General features: G+C 39.9%; 2 protein-coding genes across 5 annotated transcripts; both read left to right on the top strand.

Annotated features, from left to right (window-relative positions):
• The first annotated feature begins 553 nt into the window (after positions 1-553).
• mfsd11 (major facilitator superfamily domain containing 11) lies at positions 554-8,887 on the top strand. Its single transcript, XM_026358689.1, has 14 exons — positions 554-813; positions 1,250-1,411; positions 2,049-2,104; positions 2,551-2,658; positions 2,738-2,817; positions 2,917-3,013; positions 3,207-3,265; positions 3,369-3,528; positions 4,374-4,417; positions 4,502-4,567; positions 4,655-4,780; positions 4,937-5,111; positions 5,974-6,109; positions 6,308-8,887. Exons 2-14 carry the CDS (start codon positions 1,316-1,318, stop codon positions 6,467-6,469), a joined length of 1,365 nt encoding a protein of 454 aa, XP_026214474.1. The 5' UTR covers positions 554-813; positions 1,250-1,315; the 3' UTR covers positions 6,470-8,887.
• Positions 8,888-10,200: 1,313 nt separating this feature from the next.
• On the top strand, positions 10,201-22,807 carry LOC113164938 (glutamine-rich protein 2). Of its 4 annotated transcripts, XM_026364521.1 has the most exons (22): positions 10,201-10,853; positions 14,182-14,256; positions 14,578-14,655; positions 14,742-14,855; positions 15,303-15,762; positions 15,880-15,965; positions 16,094-16,221; positions 16,798-16,894; positions 17,239-17,508; positions 18,277-18,399; positions 18,615-18,683; positions 18,821-18,985; positions 19,092-19,210; positions 19,401-19,466; positions 19,575-19,676; positions 19,856-20,050; positions 20,279-20,429; positions 20,844-20,955; positions 21,400-21,522; positions 21,858-21,976; positions 22,405-22,468; positions 22,643-22,752. In XM_026364521.1, the coding sequence occupies exons 1-21, from the start codon at positions 10,458-10,460 to the stop codon at positions 22,465-22,467; spliced, it is 3,111 nt and encodes a 1,036-aa protein (XP_026220306.1). In that variant the 5' UTR covers positions 10,201-10,457; the 3' UTR covers position 22,468; positions 22,643-22,752. The 4 variants fall into 4 exon arrangements, with proteins under 4 accessions (XP_026220306.1, XP_026220298.1, XP_026220330.1 ...); XM_026364513.1 differs by lacking the exon at positions 22,405-22,468 and having other exon boundaries at positions 22,663-22,807; XM_026364545.1 differs by lacking the exons at positions 19,856-20,050; positions 22,405-22,468 and having other exon boundaries at positions 22,663-22,807.
• Positions 22,808-23,088: the final 281 nt, after the last annotated feature.

The following is a 23,088-nucleotide window of genomic DNA, read 5'->3' as shown; positions in this document are numbered from 1 at the left end:
GGATGATTTGCTGTGGCGACCCCTGATGGGAAAAGCCGAAAGAGAAGAAGACCATGGCTGATAAAATCTGGCTAATACCATAACTAGGGTGAAGTATGGTGTTGGCAGCATCTGGCTATGGCGGAATGAAGGATGAACGCAGCCACATACTTTATCATATTGAAAAAACATGAACTGACTATTTGTATTTAAAGAATGCTGCTCCAGAGTACAGAAAATGACTCAAAGAATATACTGCAGCTGGTATTGGGCTGGTGTCCCTGTTTCTCATAAACTGAGTATAAACATCCTATACCTGCAGACCTAGATTAAATTACTACTCTATGAACATATTCCTAATAAATAGATCAATCATCACCAACACGTTACATCAGTGATGTATCATCCCGGGCCCCGTATAAAACAACTGTTCTGAGGAGCAGCCCATGGTCCAAATCTAAAGAAAACAGGATTGGTTAAAGCTCGTTAGCCGTCAGTGAACGTCTCCTGTCCAGAGCGTTTGTAAATCTACGTTATGCTAAAGGAAGCGCTAAGCTAGCTCGCCACAGCGCTTCGGTCAGCTGATGCATTCACATGACAGCCTTTTCTAGTGTCGTACAAGTCCTATTTACCGGTACCGTGTAGTGCTCCGGAGAAGCAGTTTTATACGACGGAAAACACCATGTTAAAGTGAATTTAGGGAAAACATGGAGAAGACGAATGGCTAAAAATAGCGATCCTTCTTCAAAGAGCTAACTATGTTCCTGAAAACACAGTGAGTCCGCACAAACAGGAGCAGCCTCCCGGTTAGCAAAAACTGCTTCTGCGTTGTTGGTAAGTTGTTTCCTGTGTTTATCTAACAGCTGTTTACTTCAGTTTGATTTTACACATTTAGAAAAATAAGTCGGTCTATTATTGATTTTAAGAATTGATCAGTCGTTCATAGCTGTTTCTTTGCCGACATAGTTTCTGGTATAACACATATATCCTTTTGTGAACCAAATATACACTTTATAATTAGCCATATAATACATTAAACAAAATAAATATGTGTGCCATTATTATTATAGTGCTCTCTCAAATCATAGATCTGTGGACACATTTGTAACTTAATGCATTAAGTCAAATCGAGTGCTATTGGTTTTGTGAGAAAACAGCATATTTTTGAATGGAGTTTGGTTAAATAATATTCAACAGCTACTGTTACAGTGTGTTTCTTGGATGATACACAAATGTCTAATTTGTTCTTCTTCTTGTCATTTTTTGTCAGATGTGCTGTGCCCTCCAGTAGATCCTTGTATTCACTTCCTCAAGGAATTTGTACTTATCCTCCAAAATGAGTCCAGAGTGGAAGAAGCTCTTTAACATCATCATCCTAGGCTTAGGCTTTATGTTTATGTTTACTGCTTTTCAAACATGCGGCAATATAGAGGTAGGTTGAATTGACTATTGAACATTTCAGAGAAAACACATAATGTATAGTCATAAGTATTGGAACAGTGACACCATTTTCAGAATTGTGACTCTTTACACTATCACAGTGCACCAGTAATCAATCAAACTGTGGTTTAAGTGTAGACTGTCAGTCATCATTAGACTGAAAAGTGTAATCAGAGACAGTAAAAAGAATAACTTTGGCCAAACAGACAGTTTGCTACTTTCAAAAGAAAGAACACGCTGGTGAGCTCAGGATCATCAAAATGCTGCAGGACAATTGAAGCAATCTTGGTAGATGATAGAGTAACTCTTTCCCAGGTGAAGGGAAAAAAATAATAATTAGAACAGTTGGGCAGATCAAGCGCACACTCCAGGAGGTAGGCAAGTATGTGATAAAGTCAAAGTCTGGAGACGACTCCACTACAGAAAACACAGAAAGTTTACTACAAGATGTAAAACTCTGCTACGTCTTCTTAAAAACAGGACAATCAGGCTAGAGTTTGGAAGTAGTAGTAGTTTATAAGTACAGAGTTAAAAAAATAGAAAACTGTGTAACTGTCCATAAACACACAGACCTCTACTCTCCACTTACTCATAAACAGTCACATCTTTTATTTTTTTCACGTTTACAGCAAACGGTTATCAAGAGCTTCAACAGCACTGAGTTCCATGGGAGTGGCTATACAAGGTAAGCTGTTAGTATCCTTAATAATTGAATCTTAGATAAACCATTTTAAGGATTGTTCCTTAAGTAAGACTGAGTTCAGTTTGCAGCAGTAAATCAAGATTTCAGGAACCATCCTACAGTACCTTAATGTTGCCACTTAAGCAGGAAAATCTTTGAAATTGCTAGTTAAAATAACCCTGACCTTATTCTCTTTGCTTTTTGTCTTGTATACAGATGAATGTTAATATTGGCCTACTGTAAACATGACTGATGACAGTGTTATGGTTCTTGTCAGTCAGTTAGATTAGCGAGTGTCTTTTTACCTAGTAAAGTTGTAGCTCTGCCTTAAAAATGACATTTTCTTAAAATTATGGAAGTATAATCAGTACAATGTACTAAAAGTATTAAAAGTAATTATGAATTATGATTTCTGAACACTGAATTGATTGTTAATTTCTTACTTACAGCATGGCCATCATCTATGGAGTTTTCTCTGCATCCAACCTGATTGCTCCTTCAGTGGTGACTCTCATTGGGCCGCAGCTATCAATGTTCTTTAGTGGGCTTTTATATAGGTAAGCACATGTTGAATGTCAGGAGCATGAACCTTTTCATGCTGAATCAAACCCTTAATGCATCTCTATCTTTCCACAGTGGTTATATAGCTATGTTCATTTACCCCTACACTTGGAGCTTCTATACAGTGTCTGTGTTGGTTGGAATAGGAGCAGCAGGTAATATATCTTCCAACAGCCATTTCTACCCAGGAAATAGCTCTCTCTCTGTAGCATGCATGTGTATTGATCTTTTACTGATGTTTTTGTATTTTTCAGTCCTCTGGACGGCTCAGGGAAATGTGCTTGCCATTAACTCAAGTGACAACACCATTGGAAGAAACAGCGGCATTTTTTGGGCGCTACTTCAGTTCAGGTAAATCTGAATATAACCAAACTATAGTATTTACATATTATATTTTTAGAATCAGTATTAAGTTACATATGGGTTTTGTGGCTGTTTTGTAGTTATTTTGCATTTGTCACTGTTTATTTCTCTTTAGCTGTTTGCTGTTTCTCACAGCCATTGAAAAATCTGATTTGCTAAACATCCCTCTTTTTTTCTGCAGCTTATTCTTTGGAAATCTTTACATATACTGCGCCTGGCACGGGCACGATCACATAAGAGGTAGGAAGCAAACTCTATTTTCTGTTCATAGAGTAGTAGTTCCCATGCTGACTTCTTATAAGAAGTTTAATTTTAGGTTTGTGACTCATGTTGTTTGTCTCAGACAAAGACCGACAGACGGTGTTCATCTCTCTCACGGTGATCAGCCTGGTCGGTTGCTTCCTCTTCTTTCTGATCCGGAAGCCAGAACCTGAGTCCTCTTCTTCTGATATGTCCGAGTCACAGCTGCATGCAGAATCCTCAGATGGCAGCTCCACAGCGATGTGAGTGTGATCAGGATTTCCATGAGTCCTGGAAAACCTGGAACTCTGTTACTGTAATGTCAATGGAAAGGTACCAGACTGACCTGCAGAAAAGAAAGAGTTGTCCTTGAAAATGTATGGCTTTTTTTCTATTGCCATGTTTCCCACTGAGATGCACTTTTGTGCACGCCAAACCTAAAAAAAGATTGTAAGATTGACATTTACACTCACGTGTCTCTGGAAATAGAGAACAAGCATGAAGTGCTGTGTCACAAATGTCACAACCTCAATTTCAGAACAGTGGTGGAGTACTGTAAGCATGATCAGCACCTCAAGTAAAGGCTGTGACGAGTTCAGTTTCCCACAGCCTGATGTCCACTGAGGAGTGGAACTGGTAACTGATTACTCATATATTGTTTAGACATGGGCCTGAGATGTCTCTCCAGTGTCAAATAACCTGACATTATTTATCTAACATCCAAAATAAGACTCCATAGATTGTTGAAATGACCCCGGTAATGTCTTGGAAAATATTTTTTTAAAAGACAGATGGGTGCCTCCGTCATCCCTTCTGGCAGAGGAATGACTTTTTTTAGTGGAACAGAACAGAATGAGACAGGTGACCTTTAATTGTAAATGTCATTCTTTGTATTTCCTACATTTCTTTTTGAACGTGCTGTGATACAGTCCCTATGGAAACTGAGTCCAGTTTAGGGACGAGTCAAAAGGTGAAAATGTCCCCAAAAAAAAAACAAGCCTGTGAAACGTACCTAAAGTCAAAAGCTCCAGTAAAGCTCAGCTTTACAAACACTATCAGCTGTGCTTGTGTGGTTCATGTTTGTTGTTTGTTTTTCCCCTTCCTACAGATCGCATCGCTCAGGTCTCTGCAGTCAAGCTCTGGACGCTTTTGGTAAGTTTGCTAAATTAACCCCCACATCATGATCATTTAACCTTCAACTGCCTCATGTGTTGACCTCCACTTTCCCGTTCACAGTCCAGGCGTGTAAAATGTTTGTCACCAAAGAGATGCTCCTGCTGAGCGTCTCCATAGGATACACAGGTGGGTGAAATGAGATTATGATGTGTTGTGGCCGGTATAAATGGAACAAATCCTGATTCATGCATGCTCCTCTGTGTGCTTTGTTAGGCTTGGAGCTCACTTTTTATAGTGGGGTGTACGGGACCTGTATCGGAGCCATGACACAGTTCGGCAAAGACGCCAAGGGCTTAATCGGCATCTCTGGTATTTGCATCGGCATTGGTGAAATCCTAGGTGAGTCTTCTGTGTTGTGTCCCTTTCTAACCTTCATTTATGATGCTGTTTGTCACATGAAAGCGCAGCACAGAGAACGAGGAAGCAGCTGAGGAATGTCACGAGACTGCAAGTTGATTTTCTTGTCTTCCTCCTCTCTGATCTCTGTCTGGCCAGGAGGGGGCGTGTTTGGAATGCTGAACAAGAACAACCGGTTTGGGAGGAATCCGGTGGTGCTGCTGGGGCTCATCACTCACTTTCTTGCCTTCTACCTGATTTTCCTGAACATTGCCAGTGACGCTCCTGTAGCCCCAGAGGAAGGAACAAATCTACAGGGCTACATTACCCCCAGGTACAAGGAGCACTGCTCAGAAACTAGAAATACATAAAGTAACACAGGGTCTAATCAGGCCGTATCCCACAAATTAACAGAGATTTAACATACTGCAAAAATGAGTGCATACCACACAAGCCAGCTCCAAAAAAGTTGGGATTCGATGTGATAATATAAACAGAATCACTGTAGTGAGTTACAAATCATTTAAAACCCACAGCATATTTGAATAAGATAAGATAAGATAAGATATTCTTTATTGATCCCACATTGGGGAAATTCAATTGCTACAGCAGGTCAGTGCAAAAAGAACAACAGAACAACAGTAATGTGCAAAAAGAATGAAAGGGTGTGCAAAAATACAAAAGTAATAAACATTTTACGAGAATCTACAACTATATACACTATTACGACTTAACATATATAATATGTTATACGTAATAATAAAATAAATAAAGTAAAAAACAATACAGTCAGGTGGGCTATGGATGCATGATAACCGGTTTTGTACATGTATATTTAAACTGTGGCATTGTACAGTCTAACAGCTGTTGGAATGAATGACCTGCGGAACCGCTCCTTCGCAATATAAGCAACATATCAAATGGTAAAACTGAGAAATTTGATAGTCTAGTGAGAAATATCTGCACAATTTGAATGTGATGTTAACAAAATGTTTTTTAAAAGTGCAGACAAAAGGAGGCAGTGCCCATGATTTCTAAAAAAAAACCTCTCAATTTGTTAACACTAGATCAAGAAAACTGATAGCATGCAATATTTATTTACCATGTTATTGCACCATTTCTGTGGTAGGCTGACTACAACTAAAAAATGCGACTACCTATTGTGTTTTTAACCTGAATGTTTTTGTGTGGCTCAGTCTCTGGGTGGCGTTGCTGTGCAGCTTCCTGCTCGGTTTGGGCGACAGCTGCTTCAACACTCAGCTCCTCAGCATCATTGGGTTCACGTTCCGCAACAACAGTGCCCCTGCTTTCGCTGTCTTCAAGTTCATCCAGGTGATTTTTCAGTTGGTCACTCCTTTGCAGATAACGTAAACTAAGTTAAAACAGTGAATAGGAGGAAAATAAATGTTTTATTTTGCACCTACTGAACAGTACAGCCCTGAAGATTATTTCTGAATATTATGTTAGTTTCACTGTAATTGAGTTTATTCAATTTCTATAATTTATTGTAACATGCTATTTCCACTGCAGTCCATCATGGCTGCTATAGCCTTCTTCTACAGTAACTTCCTACACCTGCAATGGCAGCTGCTCATACTGGTCGTGGCAGGTTTTCTGGGATCGATTACTTTCTTCATGGCAGAACACAAAGTGGAGTCCAGCAGACGAGACTCGGACTACGACAGCATCTGATGTCTGTCTGGTGAGGATGTGGAGTACACATCTGGAGGTGTTTTGCTCTGCACAGCTGGAATAAAAAAAACAACCCAGGGATGATTAAAGTGTCCCAAGTCTCTGCTAACAGAGACTGACACTGTGATGTGTTTGGTTTTCACAGAGCCACTTAGTCTATGTGGAGCCTGGCAGTGGCTTCATGAAGCCAAATACTCTTCTTGATCTCAACATTTATCTGTAGTAAATCAAAACGCACAAGGATTTTGTTGTTTTTCTTTATATTGTGCACACAAGTTTGCATTAATCTACACAAATTCTGAACATATACTCGACAAGGTTATTTGTTAATCAAGTATCAAACACTTTCGATTGAACATCTGTCAACAGTGCTAATAAATATTGGTAGTGGGCCCACAGCTAGTGTCTGTATGGAGAGACAGACACTAGACTGACTTCTTTCGGTGCAGCTGCTGTGGCTGCACGTGTAGACTTAAAGGATGCTGTAAATCAGGTGATACTGGTCCTACTTGTCAGCAAATCCCCAAAAAAAGACCAACCCCAACAATGACAGTTAGATTTATCTTATTTGTCTTTTCCACAGAGCTCCATTGTCGTCCAAAATCTATTAAAAACACCTCAATGAGCCGCACTGTTGTACTGACACGTTCCTTCATCACCCACATATACTATAGTTTTGCACATTCACTCTTTTCTCTTCCTCTGAATACTACAGCACCAAATATGGATCCACTGCTGAAAATAGAAAATGTCTTATTTTCATATTTTGAAATAATATTCAACATTTAAAAAAATATAATTTCATATTTAATAGGTGTTTTTCCACATGGACCCTTTGTATGAACTAGTTCTTGTTGCGCCAACATATTGTTGGTTTTAGTCTTCTCAAGGGATTTGATGACAAAAGTAGAATAATGTCAGCTACTGCTGTGCGCCATGTGTCTTTAATAGTACTGTTCCTCCCTCTGAAGTTCAAAGGACACTGTCTAACATGTGACATCTGTCTAAACTGTCATTCACTTCACGTTAAGGAGTTGTGTATCTAACGCTAAACCTTCTAGTTGTTCCTACATGTTCAGCTACAGTCACGAGGTAATTACAAGTGTAACATGAACTTGTATGACACACATTCTGCAGTCTCAAGTCATTTTGGAGTAAAGCCTTTCTCCGCTTATGCTCCATGATGACGACTTTTATTTAATGATGCTAAAATAGGAGGGAGCAAAGTATTTTAAGGGAAACAATCAAAAACTTAAACATTTATTTTAGTGTGTGAAATTACACCGACATTCTTCTGTTGTGCCGTTTTCTTTTTTTTTTTTTTTTTTTTATTTATGTACCCTCATCAAACACCAAGGGCTGCACACAGTGACTGGTTAAGTTGTAATGAGATCCTTGTCGTCTTGAGGACCAGCCCGTGACTCTGTATTCCAAGAAACCTTTCATAATTATGACATAATTACATTTGCTCACTGCATCTAGATCTGATCTAATTATTATATTATAGGCTGATGTTTGTGTTTTTAGGGGGCAGAGACAACAAAATGTTGTCAGATTGGGAGGGACTAAAAATTACTTAATTTTCAGCTTCACGTGCAGCACAGCTGTGAAGGGCAGTGTGTGAGTCACTTGATTCAGGGTGCCATATCTCCTCACTTCTTATCTTGTAATAACTTTGGTGATGACATAATAAAATCTTGCTAGTGACTTTAAGAATAGTCCAGTGGATGCTGCAGGAAAGGAAATCACACATATGTTTGACGTAAAACTGTTTTCACTGGCTAATCACCACTAGCAATGACGAGTAGAACAATGTTGGTTGTAAAAAGATTTATATTGACTCCTCTATATACCCCCAAACAACAAAAGGCAACAAAATGTATGTCTCAGCATGTGCGTGGCCACAGTTTGACACCACTCATTGAACATATTTTATGAAAAACCAATTACCATCCTTCTTACAGGTTGGATTACTGAGCTGCTGGTGTGGCTGTTTCTTCCTCTGGGATTACCAACATTGTTGCTCTCTGAATAATTGTTCCCTGGAGTTGTAACTTAAATAATCTTAATGCATGTTGTCTTGTCTAGACAACTTTACATAATGTTCTGATGGAAGTGGGCAACACAAAACTCTGTCTTAGATGCTGTAGTTTTTCCCCCGTTTTTGTTTATAGTGTTAAGGTTTCTGAGTTACAAACATATTTTAGGTAATTTATTGCCAAATAAACCATTATAGGTTGGGTCTGCTCAAATTTTACTTCATGTAGTGACTGCTGGATGCAATCAATCTCAAGGATATTAAGGGATATGCATGTGTACCATGAAAATGATTTTATACTTGAACATAGAAATTAACAATGGTACCCAAAATATTGCTTGCTTGTTTTTATTTTCAATAAAATGTTATTTTGGACATTATTTGTGTGCTTTAAAAAAAAAAAAAACTAAAAAAAAACCCCGTATATGATATGTAATGAATAATCTGAAAAGAACTGACGTTGAGAGGGAGTGAGATTAAATTAGTTTCAATGGATTACATGTCTCTTTTTGCTCACTGGTTACCATTCATAATCAGGATTTTGCTGAACGTCGTAGCCTATTATGATAAAACTGGACAGGAGCTATTACAGTTTACTATGGTCTTACATATTGTGTAAAATGTAAATCTGACCATCTAATCATTAAGCCCTTACACAAACCTACATAAACTCTTCAAATAAGTGTAGTGAAATAGAAACAAACCAAATCACATATAGTTTTTTGAATACATACATTTTTCCAGTTAGATAAGATGATGATAATAAAATAATAATAGAATATAGAAAAATTCAAATAATGATGAATACAATGGTGGGAAGGAAGTACATTTACTTAAGTACCATATTTAAGTCATTTTGACATACTTGTACATGGTTATGTAATTTGACTTAATGTTACTTACATACATTTTAATGTATAAATATTATTTTTAGACAATTTGCTATATACTTTTTTATATACATACATTTTGGCCAGTATTGTACTTTCCATTGTATTATATCTAACTATCAGCTACAATATATATTAATACAACATATAGTTTGATATAGAAATTTCTAGTGGACCATTAAAATAATGTTTACAAATTGTTGTATCCATAATCACAATACTCTTTAGTTTCGTTTGACATTACTAATTCTACCTCCACTTAAGTAAAAATGTTAGATAAGATTTGATTTCTATTACTAAAATGTAAAAGATCTGAGTACCTCCTCCGCCACTGATACTTTACTTTCTGTACTATAGGAGTGTTTTGTCCGACAAATTCTTCCGTTCCCTGAACGCAGAGCGAGTTACCTCTTGTTGCTTAGCAACCGGTAACGCGGCGAGTTGACCAACGTGCGAATCAGGAGCGTGAAGTCCACATTAATGCTACATACTACATCCGGTAGGCTGTTAGAAAATAAAAGCCCTCTTTATTTTATTTGTTTTTAATCGAACCATTTTTTTTTGGCATAACACCAAGAGAATAAAAAAGGAATGGCATAAATTAACAATAAGACAAAAATGATCATTACATTAATAAAGTATAAAAGAAAAAAATGACACCAAAAGCGATGGCCCAATCAACTTTTTACTTATTTGGGAGTAGCTGGGACAAGAGCTAAAAAGAAGAGATTTATTGTGAAAAGGGCTGGATGTCGGTGTTTCCGGTGAGTGTGAGCGCTGTGACGTTGCTGTTTTCTCTTGAACATCTTCCCGTTCCTCTAACAGCCTCTGAGATTACCGCTGCCGGGGGGATGCTGCTGGACACCGTCACTAACAATACTAACTACTTTAAAAATGATTCTCATAGTATATATTCGCTATTAATCATCACGAGCGCAATTTGCTAGATAAATATAGAGGCAGTGGTGAGGTTTTAACTTTGACACGCTAGCTAACGTTAGCTTAACTTTTACTATTTGGTGACGTTAACGGTTGTCTTGGGGCAAAAACACAAACAAACATGTCGGAGGACAGCATCAGCTTGTATGACTTGTTAAACTTGGCTATCGGGACCCCTCAGCAGGGAGCTGTCAACTTCAGCGCCCTCCACTCCCTACTAGTCGCCGTGCTCAGGCAGCTGGACATCCGGGAGGCGAAGACCCGGTGGAGGGACTCTTCCCCCGGAGACAGGCAGCTCACTTATCTGGTGGACGTCACCGGTCTCAAACAGTACCAGCACCCAGAGGAGAAACAGCTCCAGACCCACGGAGACTTGGAGCAGGATGGTCAACCCGGCACCGAGCTGCAGAAGCGGGTACCCTCCTCTTCATCTCCGACTCCCACCTCCGGCGCCGCGGAGGACGCACAGCGGAGACTCCTGTCCCGCATCCAGGCCTGCGAGGACGGCGTGTCCAAGGTGAGAGCTACTGATTTATTTAATCAGTTCGCAATAACAGTAATAAAATAAACACGTCTCATCTTATGAGGTTTGATTGTGAGTATAACTGAACCCGCCAGCTTCTCTAAGTATAGCAGTGTTTCAAATGTTTGATTTAAGTCGCAGCAACATCACTTTATATGAAATCATTGTCCATTAGAGGACAAGTATGTCTCTCTGTCTATCTGTAAATGTCTGGATAATCGGTGACAACATTTCCATGATGTAGATGCTGAGGTGAAGCTCATTCTGGTTGTTTTATTAACAATTGGTTAGTTTAATGGACAATATTAGCAATTAACTATATTTTATATGCTTACTGTCCAAATGTGTAAAAAGAATCAATAAAGAAAAAGAAAAGAAAAGCTGAATGTGGTGCAGTTTAACGTTCAATGTTTGCCTCTGAAGTGTAGTGGAGTGAAAGTGTGAAGCAGCAAAAAATAAAAACGAATTTTAACCAAATCCAAAATGCAAACAAGTAAAGGTTTGAGATGCTTGTACCATACTCCAGTATTTCTGATTCATAGTGCTTTATACTTGTAGTCCACTTCAGTTCAGAGGGAACTTACTCCACAATCTCTTAACTTCATCTACAACATCTAATGGGTTCATAATAACTACTTTCACTTTTAATTCTTCTAATAAGCCATATGTATTTTTTCTAAAGGACAAATCTTATTCGATGACTTTTACTTAAAAGTGACACGTAGTACTTCTACACTGTATTAGTACTTTTGCTCGAGTTAGGAATAGGAATACTTTTTCCTGTAAATCTGACAGCTTCAGTTCAGAGTACATTTTTCCAAATAATAATAATAATTATATAATAATAATAATAATTGTTATATGTGCTCCAACCTGACCACATGCGTTACGTTATGGTACATGTATATTATTATGTGCTCCAACCTGACTTTAAACAGAAGATGTGAGATCTGTATATTGCTTATAAGGTCTGAACAGGTAATATGCATATACACATTTAATATTGATATGCTGTTTAATGTATGAAGTAATACCAATAAATATCATACAGCAGCAACAAATAGTTCAATAAAAGAAAATGATTGGCAACTTCTCAGGCAATAGTTGGGTGCTTTGAGTAATGCCAAGCATTTCAAATAAAACATTGGGTATTTTTTTTTACCTGTAATCACATGATTAGTGCTCAGATAATCAAACAACCCCATACTCAATTAGCTTTTATTTCTCTGTTAATATTCACTTTGTTATTATTTATTGTAGCTTTAAGCAGGTTCACCAAATAAATCCTTTAACAGTATTCAAAGTACAAAGACTTGAGAGTATAAGAATACATGTGCTTATATTAGCCTGAATTTGAGGAACAGGGTCCTCGGCTCATGAGCGGCAATTTTTTAATTTTGGAGTATATGGTGTAGTCTGGTCCTATCTCGCCCATTCTGGTTGTTTGGTGAAATTACATTTGTGTCAGCGAACATTTCAGCGCAGTACTAAGCTGTTGTTGACAGAGCGGAGCACAATAGGAGATGGGCAGCACCCTGACATCTCAAATGACCTCTGTGAGTGTCTGTTCAGGTTTCTGTCAGGCCGCTCCCAAAAGACAGATACTGTCGTCAGCAGTGTTCAGTCGGTCTTTCTCTGAGAAAGCTTGGGTTGCAATGAAGAAATTACGAAAGTTTGAACAGAGAAAGTGTTTCTGTGACATTGCTCCGACATGCCATCATCTTTTTCCATCTCGCTCCTAATCTCACCTTTTCCCCCTCTGCCCTCCCTCTCTTACTCCCTCTCTGTGTGATAGGGGTAATTAGTCCCCTGCAGAGATGGCTCTGGTTGTCAGGGGATGAATAGCCTTCAGGATATCGGGCAGGGGCAGATGATGCTGCGTCTTTCAGGAGCCCATCTGAATCATTCATGTCCTTTTTGGGCATCGTTTGGGTCAACAGGTGTAATTGCTGCCTTAACCATGACGAGGTGACCCTGCGTGCCCTCGTCCAGTCGTTCAGCCCCTGTCTGCTACATGCCTACAGTATATGCCACATGTCATGGGGATCAGGCTGCATGCCAGAGTGTACCCTATAACCTGTCAGATGAATTGTCTTAACTGGAAAGTGTGTTTGGCTGTGGAACCCCCTGTGCTGACTGATCTGACTCTGAGTGACATTTCTTGTTCAACAGTCTTATTCAGTTAATGGCTGACTGTTCTTAATGAGGCAGCGGCTTAAAATGTAACCAACCTGAAGCTTAAGGCTACCTCTCATTCTGTCACTGAATTATTACAGCTGCCCAGGAGGTCATTTTTCTGGTCAGTGATTCAGTGGAATAGTGCAACAACCTTTTAATTGATTTTAGTGAAAAAGGACATTTTAGATGTGCTAGAGTAGGAAAAGCTCTGGTGTTATTAATGGCACGTTTCTATTCATGTGTCCTATTCAGCCATGAGACAGGATGTCGAAACTGATTCAGCTAAAGGGATTATTATTTTCTCCTGTATTTAAAAAAGTCTACAGTGAAATAGTGTGTGAAGTGTTTTCCCTCTTCCTCATTTTTTAATTTATTTTTTGCATATCTTGATGATAGTTTAATGATTCAGATCATCAAACACTGGCTTCAGCACATTAAATCTGAAATAAAAGAATGGATGTAGTATCCATAAAAACTAGAATTCTTGTGAAGTTCTGAATAAGCGGGTTTTACCTAAATGAAAACTGCTCACATAAAAGCTGTGACTTGGCACTTTATTGTAACATCAGTGATTTGATTTCAAACTCAGATACTGTAGTGTAGTTGACTGTGACTGCACTTAGTAACAATCTGTTAGTCATTCAGCCTGTGCTGCTGACAACTGTGAAGCTATGCAGGGGTCACTACGCATCGTTTCATGTCCGGGCACATTTGATACAAGTTAAACAGCACCTCTCATGCAGCTCAGGAATTTCCATTGTTTCAGTGTTGGTTTGTAAACGACACACACACACAAACATACATTATGTTCCTAAAATACAAGGATGAAATTAAATGTGACCGTTTACTATGCAAATAAAGCAGTGCAACAGCTTGATCTGTCTGATCTCTCTTTATCCTCTTTGCAAACCTCTGTTGTAGTCCTGTCTGGTTTTGTTGTCGAGGGGGTCAAAGATCAGAGAGATGGCGCTATGAGACAGATTCCTGAGACACTTTTTAATTTAAACCACTGGGGAACGTTAAAACTCTTAAATCCTCCTAAGGTCCCTCAGTGTTCAAATCAGTTTGAGTTCTTTTGAAGTCTAAATGTGTGATCGCTGATCACAGTGATCTGCTTTTAAGTATTTGTCTACTGTTATCTTAGGTGACGAAGCTTATACAGGAGCTCCGCAACCAGAAAGACAATCTGAAGGATGAGATAAAGGACCATGAAAAGAAGGTGAGACTGCTCAAAGAAATAATCCTCTTTCTATATGTTTTGTACTTTGTTTTGAGGAACATATTTCTGACAAACTGTAACTGAGAAGATAGTTTATGGATGAAAGGTGAGATGGTAGTCATTCCCCTACAGCTGAGAAAAATTAGATGATTATTCATGTAGATTGGTAGATAGGTTGATAGAGAATTAATTACTATTACAGTAACTGCCTTAAGCATGACAAACAAATAACAGGACTTTAAGAAGTGAGGGGCACATGTTCCCCAAAGCCCCAGTGGAAATGACATCCTCTTCCTGAGATACCCTCTCTCCTGTGTCTAGTTGGTTGGTGCTCAACAAGACACGTTCACTGTTGTGGAGAAGTGCTGCCACCGTGTGGACGCTCTAGAAGAAACTGTGGTGAGCGTGCGGGAGGATGCAATACGGCTTGTGAGCTTTACTCTGTACTGGACTAATTTGTTTATCCTCTGCTCTCACTGTGACAGACTTCTCTGAAGGACAGCTTTCAGAAGTATCCAGTCCCAGAGCAGCTTAGTCAGTATGTCACCTGGGACACCATGCAGTCTGCCCTTCTCAGCAAGACGGAAAACCTTCAAAAAGTAAGATCCAGAAAATCCTAAAAGATATTTTAAGGTAATATACTCAATGTGGCCATATGTGTGCAAAAATAGGTCTTGGTTGATGTAAGTAAGGGTTTTCTGAACCTCTGAAGCTTTTTATCCAGAACATGACTAGTATGAGAAATGACGAAGGAGCTGCACAGCTCTTGTTTGTCCTGATAACACTGTGGGGATTGACTGAGGCTCACATATAATTCTAGGTTTTATCACTGTATATTCTTGAAAGTACTGTCAGATTGTATAGATGATATAACATTAATAAATCAGTGTAGCTCATAAATAACTGTAGGCTTAGATGACATTTTATCAACCCTGTTTATTGTTGTGTGCAAGTTCAGATTTGAATCAAAATCAGCAACCACATTAATTAAATCACAAAATCTGACGATGTTGCTGTCTGCTTCAGCATTTCTGTGTCTTTTACAGGAGCTTGTAAACTCAAGGGCTGCTGGTTCAGTCAGGCCAGTCAGACCCACACACACACCTCTTAGCAGCAGCTTCACTGCTGCAAACATCTCTTATACCAGCACACCCTCCTCCCCCAGCCCTGTGGATGATGCCGTCAGGACAGCATCTCCTACTCCTCCAGTCATTTCTGCAGAGATTTCCACTGTCCAGCAAGCAACGGATGTACAGCCCACAGAGCCCTCTTCAGTCCTGTCACCTCAGCAGACTCATCTTGAAACCGACCTGATGACTGCTGGTATCCCTCTGTCTCGAGCGACCAGCGGTTCAGAGCGGTACTCAGAGACAATGGAGACTCTGAGAAACATCGGCAAACTGAAGGAGAACTTTGACAAGATGGAAGCTCGTTTGGCAGCTCTGGAGGAAGGAAAGGTGGACAAGGTTGAGCTGACTAATCTCAGTGAGCTCATAACTAACACAGGTGAGTAAAGTAAATCATTTGATGTACCCTGCTCTTTCATTGACCTCTAAAGTGTTCTGAATCATTTATGTTTTGTTGGAATCCGCATCACTGACTTTTACTTATGTTCCAATTTAGGTTCCCAGGATGTGTCTGATAACCTGATGGATCAACTGAAACAGCAGAGAGATTTGATAGACAGCCTGTCGAGTGACTGGGAAAAGGTGGGTGAAAGAAACAAAACGTTGTCAGTAGAATAGTATTACACTTCAATCAGGCCTAAGTTAAATTCCTCAGCATCACATAGTATCTGTTCTAGTGAGTGTTCTGATGATATAATGTGTCTCAAAAGCTGAACAGTTTGTTAGACATGTTTATGAACCCAACTAACCAAGAAGGAGAAACCATCTCAGAGGGAGCTACAGAGAGTGTGGACAGTGGAGAGTTTCATGAATTGCGCCGGCAAATATTCTACCTCAGGTAGATCTGTTGGCGCACTATTCTTTAAATCCACAGCTGAACACATGTTTAGTTGCTCTTGTCAGACCCCCTATGATTGGTTTAAGCAGACTGGAAAGATGCACTGGAGTTAAGAACACTGTGGTAGTTGTTCTGGTTAGAGTCTGATTGACAGTACCTGTTGGTTGTCAGACAGATGTTTTGAGCCTCAGAAACATTATATGTAAGACTAGTTTAGTTTCCTAGGAGTTTACAATAAACAATGGAAGAAATTATTATAGAAGAAATATTGACATATTTCCTAGTTTTATTACATCCAACTCATATAAATATGTAAATATAAAGATAAGCAACTTGTGTTCCAGGGGAATAATAATGATAATAATGATGCATTCATTTACCATTTTATTGTTGCACTTTTAAAAGTTTCAGTTAAGTTAGTGTGAGCTTCACCTGAACATTGCCTCTAAGAACTTAACTTGTTTTCTCTATGTCCACAATCACCTTGTGTCATATTTTGCTGTCAGCTTTAGTCAGTGCTTAGATCAGTTACCGTGTTGGTCTGTGCTTTCATGCTCCATCCCACATCGTATCCAGGAGGTCTGTGCAGAAACTGGAGGAGGACATGAAGCAGCTGAAGGCTAAACAGGCTTTATCAGACGAGAGAATGACAGATCAGAACCTGCAAGATCAGGTCAGACAGGAAGACATGTTACTGAGGGATAGTTAGAGGAGGGTAGTAACTGCTGCCAGTCAATGAACAAGAATAGTATCATAATACAAAAGCCAGAAACCAAAGCTTGAGCTTTTATATGTTTTTACATACATTATCCTGCAAAATTTAAACATTTTTGTAACAGGAATATTAGTAAATGTTAGGTTCTTGTTGTACAACATCAAAGGAATATCAGTTGTTTCTGGAAAATATAGTATTACACAAATGAATGGCTGTAATCAACAGCAAGAGGTTGATATCATAGCCCAGTGTAATATGAACATATATGAGTCTAATCTCAGCTCTGTGCCCTCTGACCTCAGCTGGACGACCTGCGAGGCATGTTGGAGGAAATGATGCTCTCCTTGACTTCTGAGCTTTCCAGCAACCTTGAGGACGAGGACGAGCAGGATGAGAGCAATAGCGAGGCCCTCGATCAAAACAAAGAGAGATCAGTTTTCACCAGTCGCACAGTGAACATTGGCAGGAAGCTCAGCCGTCTGTTCCAGTACTATGAGCAGCTGCAGGACACAGTGAACAACCTTCTCCAACAGCAGACAGGGGGCAGAGCAGGGCCACTGAAGATCAGAGAGGCAAGCCAAATCAGTACAGGCAGACATTTGGGTTAACAAGAAGCAGAAGTGTTGAGTCAGAGCTGAGTCACTGTCAAGAGAGGAAAATGGATGGATAGAAATATTCATATAATACTTAAAGTATTAGCAGTTAAAGTTTGTGCTTGTTGTATGCTTTCATTTAAATGAACCACAGGAGCAAAAATCTGACATCTGAAATGTGTTTGATGGTGTCTCATATAAGGTTACCTGCACTCGTGTGGTTCTTCCCATACTGGTATCCTTGTGTCTCTCATCTTGGGTGGAAAATGAACTGAGTGATCTGCCACGGCTCTTTATGTCACTTTGTACAACATTATCTACTAAATGAATCAACAGTAAATATACTATTTGTATATGATCGATCCAACTCAGTGTCTCAGTACACAGAGTTTAAGACTTTCTCAGTATTCACTTCAGATATGTTACAGTGTGGCTGTGGGAAACAGAACTAATAGAACAAATGCTTCAGTAATTGTGCCACATTTGTAATCATATTTTTGTTAACAGCATTATTGAATTTTGTCTCTCTTTGTGTTTTTCTTCGTGTCCATTTGTGTTCTGTTTAAAATGTATCTCTGTGTGTGGGTGGGTGTACATGTAAACATACAGATTTGGACTTGGACATACTGCATGTTTTTATTTACTAATGCAACACTTTTCGTTTTCAGCAAATTGATGACCATCTGTGACTGTTTTGTCATTTAACATGACTCTGTAAATGTGTGTGTGTGTGTGTGTGTGTGTCAGAACGTGGAGCTGGTGAACGATGTGCAGAAGGCGATCCTGCAGCTTCAAGCTGAGTGTGAAAAACTGCACGAAACCACCAGGTGTCTGCACGAGGACAACAGACAGAAACAGAGCCACATAGAGGTAGACAAGCAAACACCTTTCTGCAAAAGGATGCTCTTTTTCTTTATCTCTGTATGTTCTTGACTATACATCATTCCTTTTATCTATTTGTCTGAGTTCCAAATGAGTAAAATGATCTAGTAGTTAAAAAAACACTTTGTGTGCGCCAGAAATAAGTTCTTTCCTGCTTTCCCTGTCGTTAATCATTGCTTACAGTTGAGTTGTTGTTTGCACAGGAACTGTACAAGACGACAGAGGAGCTGGATGAGAAGAAGGCTGACAAGCAAATGGTGGAAAGTGAAATTGTAAGTGGCTTTAAAGTAACTCAGTAAAGGGAAGACTCATACAGGTCTTGTGAAAGAAAATAAAGAAAAAAAGTAATTTGTTAAGAGGAGGGATTATGTCATTGGCTGTTAAACTCGTTGTCTCTCCACACCTAAAGAAAGCAGATAAATCTGTGCTGGAGAGCAAAGTGAGTCGTCTGCAGTTTGACTCTGCCACAGAGCAGCTGAACACTATGTTCCACGAGCTGCTGAACAAAGTGATGGGCCAGGAGCAGGACTGGCACAAAGTCATCGACAAACTCTCAACTGAGATGGAGTGTAAGGTAGGGATGTGCTGAAATAGGGTGGTGATTGTCTAACTGTACATTTCTTACGGAGGTGATAATCTGTGCTGAACCACATGGGGTTTGACTCCTAATCTCACCATAGTTGAACAGGATTGAGTTGGACTCTGTGAAAAAGCAGCTGGAAGACCGCTGGAAAAGTATCCACGAGAGGCTGCAGGCTCAGGGAGCTCCAGAGCACGAGGATGCTGCTGGTATCAGGAAGTAAGTGTAAGCAGGCACTAATCACTGCTGTGTTTGTGGAGTGAAAGTGAAAAGAACCCTTTTTTATTCTTTTTATTATTCTTATTTCACTGAGATACTCAGTTTTGCTGTTTCCATCACTTACCAGTGGGTGTTTCATACCCTGAAAGTCAAGAACTTAAGGGTGATGCTTCTTTGTGTTTAATTCCAGACAGCTCGTGGACAGATTTCACTGCCTCTCTTGTGACCGACCTGTTGTCAAGCACACCCCTGGCCCGTGAGTCAACCCTAGATTACAAAATATAACAACTTTATACCCTAAAACATTACTGAGTAGCCTTTAAACTCCTCTGCTCTTGGATGTTTCTTGGGGGGGAAATAAAAGGCATTTGGTGACACTGCCGTCCACTCCTGGATTTCCCTCACACAAGTCCATCAGGCCGTTCACCGTTTACGCTCTGGAGCAGTTTCGACAGCACTACAGGAGGTGAGATCATCGGTTTACATCCAAGTGTCCTCTATTCTGCGGCAGGTGGCACAAGAATCCTAAAAGCCAAAAATAATTCAGTTACAGCTCAAACTAATGCTGTTAGCAGAAGAGATAATAGAAACACTGGCAGTTGTTAGTTTCCACAGTCTGACTGGAAGTTGGCCTTACTGTCTCAGCCTTAGACCAGGGACCAACCGCTACAACTTTGAGCTAGCTAACACCAGCAGGATAAGAGAGCAGCTTCAGAAGAGCCACGCCGTGATGTGCAGACAGATAGAGAGTGTGCAGAGACGCCTGAAACACCATGACCGAACTGGCAGCCATAACACCATGCGTGATAACCTGAACCAAAATCAGCCAGGAGTCCAGCAGTGAGTCAGGGTCAGGACACGGGAGAGGACAGGAGGAGAAGTTAAAGGAGGCAGATAGAGAGAAGATGAAAATATATTGTATCTAACCAGGTTTTACAAATGCTGAGTCCTGAAACATCATTAGTTCTCATCGTGTTTTTGAACAATTATAGTACAAACTGATAATTAAATGTTCTAACACACCCTTTCTGTGTTTTCATGAATTGGTGGGTTTCTCTAAATGAGCAGCGAGCGTATCGCTGAGCTGACGGACTACAGTCACCTGGCTGTGTCGCGGAGTTGCGGGGGGAGTCACACGGTCACATCATCCAGTCAACGACGCACCGGCCTGCAGTATATGAAGCACCACAGCCAGCCTGAGGTGGACAGTGTCATTCAGGTAAGACTAATGAGAGTGTCGAGCTGGAGCAGATTTTACACTGAACATACGACCAGACAAATTGTGAATTGCTTTTCATCATACAGAGTTGATCTATTAGCTCTGTTGGTGACAGCACACATTTCAGCAACACTGATGAACTACTTACACAAGCATCTGTTGAATTTTTAAAAAATAGTTTAAAAAAGCTTTATGTAATTGTCATCCAGAGGTCAGACAGAGCACCAGCGCATCTGGGAAAACCTGGAGGATCAGTTTGTCCTTAGAGCTGCTTTTCTAGAATAACGTGGAAAATACATAAACTTGTCTAGAGCAGAACATTTATGGCCTACGCAACAGTAAGGGGGCTAGGGAATGCATTATGTGTCCTCACACTGACTGCCATACAGAAATATGTGTGTGTGTGTGTTTCAGTCAGAGGAGGTTGACATCGTCGGACTGGATGGTCATATTTACAAAGGTCGCCTGAACCCAGCAGCAACAAGAAATTCAGAAACCAAACTACCTACAATTTCTGCCAAAGACGGTACATTCTTTACATTTCTGCTGTGTTTATTCCTCAAGCATTAAATCGTGGATTTTTTAACAGCAGCGACTGATCACACTGTAATACTGTGTTAAGAAAAGCAAAGAGAGCAGCACCACATAAAATACACAGTGACACTGAATTAGAGTAGAAAAAGATAAAAACAAAAAAAGGAGGAAGGCTCCTGAAGTTTGTTTCTAATGTTTCTAATAAGTGAAAATCCCGCGTGCACTCCACTTTTGAGATGTTCATATATCATAACTATGATATTATTATCAGAGGTCTTGACAGCTCTATTACAAACGTGTTGGTCAAATGAAGAAGTAATTTCAAACCTGTTAAGACGCTCAAATATAGAATGTCTAACTGTGTATCTTGACTGGGAGTTACTGGTCGGGTCTGTGGTGGTTATGAACTTAGATCATGTTGAACTGTGCTTGAAAGGCATGTGCAAGACCAAAGACAAACCCAGAGGCTCCCCATCACACAAACCTGCCGTTTCTCCAGAGGTGGGATTTATCACTCATCAGCCCCAGAGTGCCAGGAGCGCCCAGTGCAGCCGCTCAGGTGAGTCAGACGCACAGTTTTACCCAGTTGTCTTCGTGCCTCCGATCACAACACCACCCGTTGCAGGACCTCTTATTACTGTCTCTGAATACGTCAGGCTGAGTGTTTGGGAGAGAGATTGTATTCAAACTATGTGTCCTGCTTTTGTGAGTCTGTAACTGAATTGTATCGTCCTCCACTTAGAAATATTTTAGGTTGTCTTTGCAAATCCTACGTACATTGCTGTGCTGTGTTTACATCATTTTGTGACGCAAAGACTATTAAATTTGTTCCTTCGTGTCTGTAAAGAAGGAAAGAAGCACCACCTCACCTCCTCTACTCCTTTGTGTTTACAGCCTCCAGCCTCTCGGGTCGGGACTGGCCCGTGTCGGCTCTGGGCTGCGCTTCTCAGAGCTCCATCTCTCAAACTTCAGCTGCTGGAGAGAGCAACTCAGAGCCTCTGGACAACCAGCAGGTCGGCCTGTAGGGGGCGACAGAGAGCTCTGTACCAGTTTTATTTTATTGAGTGTTATTTAAATGTTTTTGCACAAACCATAAAGCCCCTGTCAAACACTGGGTCCAGTACTGTAACTTTTTATTTTGTACTTTGACTTTCTGTGATCAGCCGCTTTGATTACTGTTATTACTAATAATAGTAATTATTATTATTATTATAATTATTAATAAACTTGAGTGGAGTTTTCCAATCAGTGATTCACAGTGTTTACAGACAGCACACACGAAACCTCTTTCTCATTACACCCTCATATGCAGGTTTCATGATATTTGAAGTGCTTGTTAATATATTTGTCAGCAAGTTTAACTATTCCTGTGATGACATATTTTATTCTAGCTGTGTTTTCCTATATTGTCATTTATTAACTGCTTACATTTGTTCCTAAGAAAAGTACCAAAGCAGTAGCAGTAGCAGTACCAGGGACAGTAGTACTGCTTGAACATCTGTAAAGTAAGATTTTATGCCTATTGTCTTTGTTGAACTGATCTGTAAGTGTTGTAGATTGTTTTATACAGAGCTGTATTATTGCAGAGAGACACTACTGGCTGCTGCTGTCAATACACAACAGTGTGTATTTATAGGCAGCCAGAGTCATAAAACTCCCCCCTGTGTTGTTGCTTTCAGCTGTCAGCACTTTGTGGCAGGAGGCCAGCAAAACCTGGGTGTTGCATCATGAGGGGAAACGCGTCACTACTACCAGCAGAAGTGCACATCCTGTTCACAGAAACACCAGGCTCAGAACAGGAAGGGCACGGTAGGAGTTTAAATGAAAGTAGGAGAGTCTGAAGTGTGGTCACAAGTTGAAGAATCATTTCCTGTCATTGAAGAATCTGGTTTTATGTCAAGTGACTTGTTAAGTAAGTGGTTGGTGTGTTTGCAGACCTCACTGTTCTAAATGGTTCCATTTTAAAGATGTCAACCTGATGCACGAGTATTTTCTGTGGTAAAGAGCCCCTACAGATATTAACTAAAGAACAGTTTTAAGTACTTTTATTTTAGGCTCTACTAGACTTCAGAGGGTAAACTACTAATTTATAACATTATTATTGAGACAGCTAAGGTTTTTTTGT

The sequence above is a fragment of the Anabas testudineus genome, chromosome 8, assembly GCF_900324465.2.
Source record: "Anabas testudineus chromosome 8, fAnaTes1.2, whole genome shotgun sequence".
In the NCBI taxonomy this organism is placed as follows: Eukaryota; Metazoa; Chordata; class Actinopteri; order Anabantiformes; family Anabantidae; genus Anabas; species Anabas testudineus.
This window is presented reverse-complemented; position numbering and strand designations above follow the sequence as displayed.

Excerpts from the sequence above, each read along its gene's own strand:
- mfsd11 (XM_026358689.1), top strand. The coding sequence starts at position 1,316 with ATGAGTCCAGAGTGGAAGAAGCTCTTTAACATCATCATCCTAGGCTTA. Across the intron at positions 1,412-2,048 it reads AAACATGCGGCAATATAGAG|CAAACGGTTATCAAGAGCTT; the intron begins GTAGGTTGAATT and ends TCACGTTTACAG. Across the intron at positions 3,266-3,368 it reads CGGGCACGATCACATAAGAG|ACAAAGACCGACAGACGGTG; the intron begins GTAGGAAGCAAA and ends TGTTTGTCTCAG.
- LOC113164938 (XM_026364513.1), top strand. The coding sequence starts at position 10,458 with ATGTCGGAGGACAGCATCAGCTTGTATGACTTGTTAAACTTGGCTATC. Across the intron at positions 10,854-14,181 it reads GCGAGGACGGCGTGTCCAAG|GTGACGAAGCTTATACAGGA; the intron begins GTGAGAGCTACT and ends CTGTTATCTTAG. Across the intron at positions 14,656-14,741 it reads ACGCTCTAGAAGAAACTGTG|ACTTCTCTGAAGGACAGCTT; the intron begins GTGAGCGTGCGG and ends TCACTGTGACAG.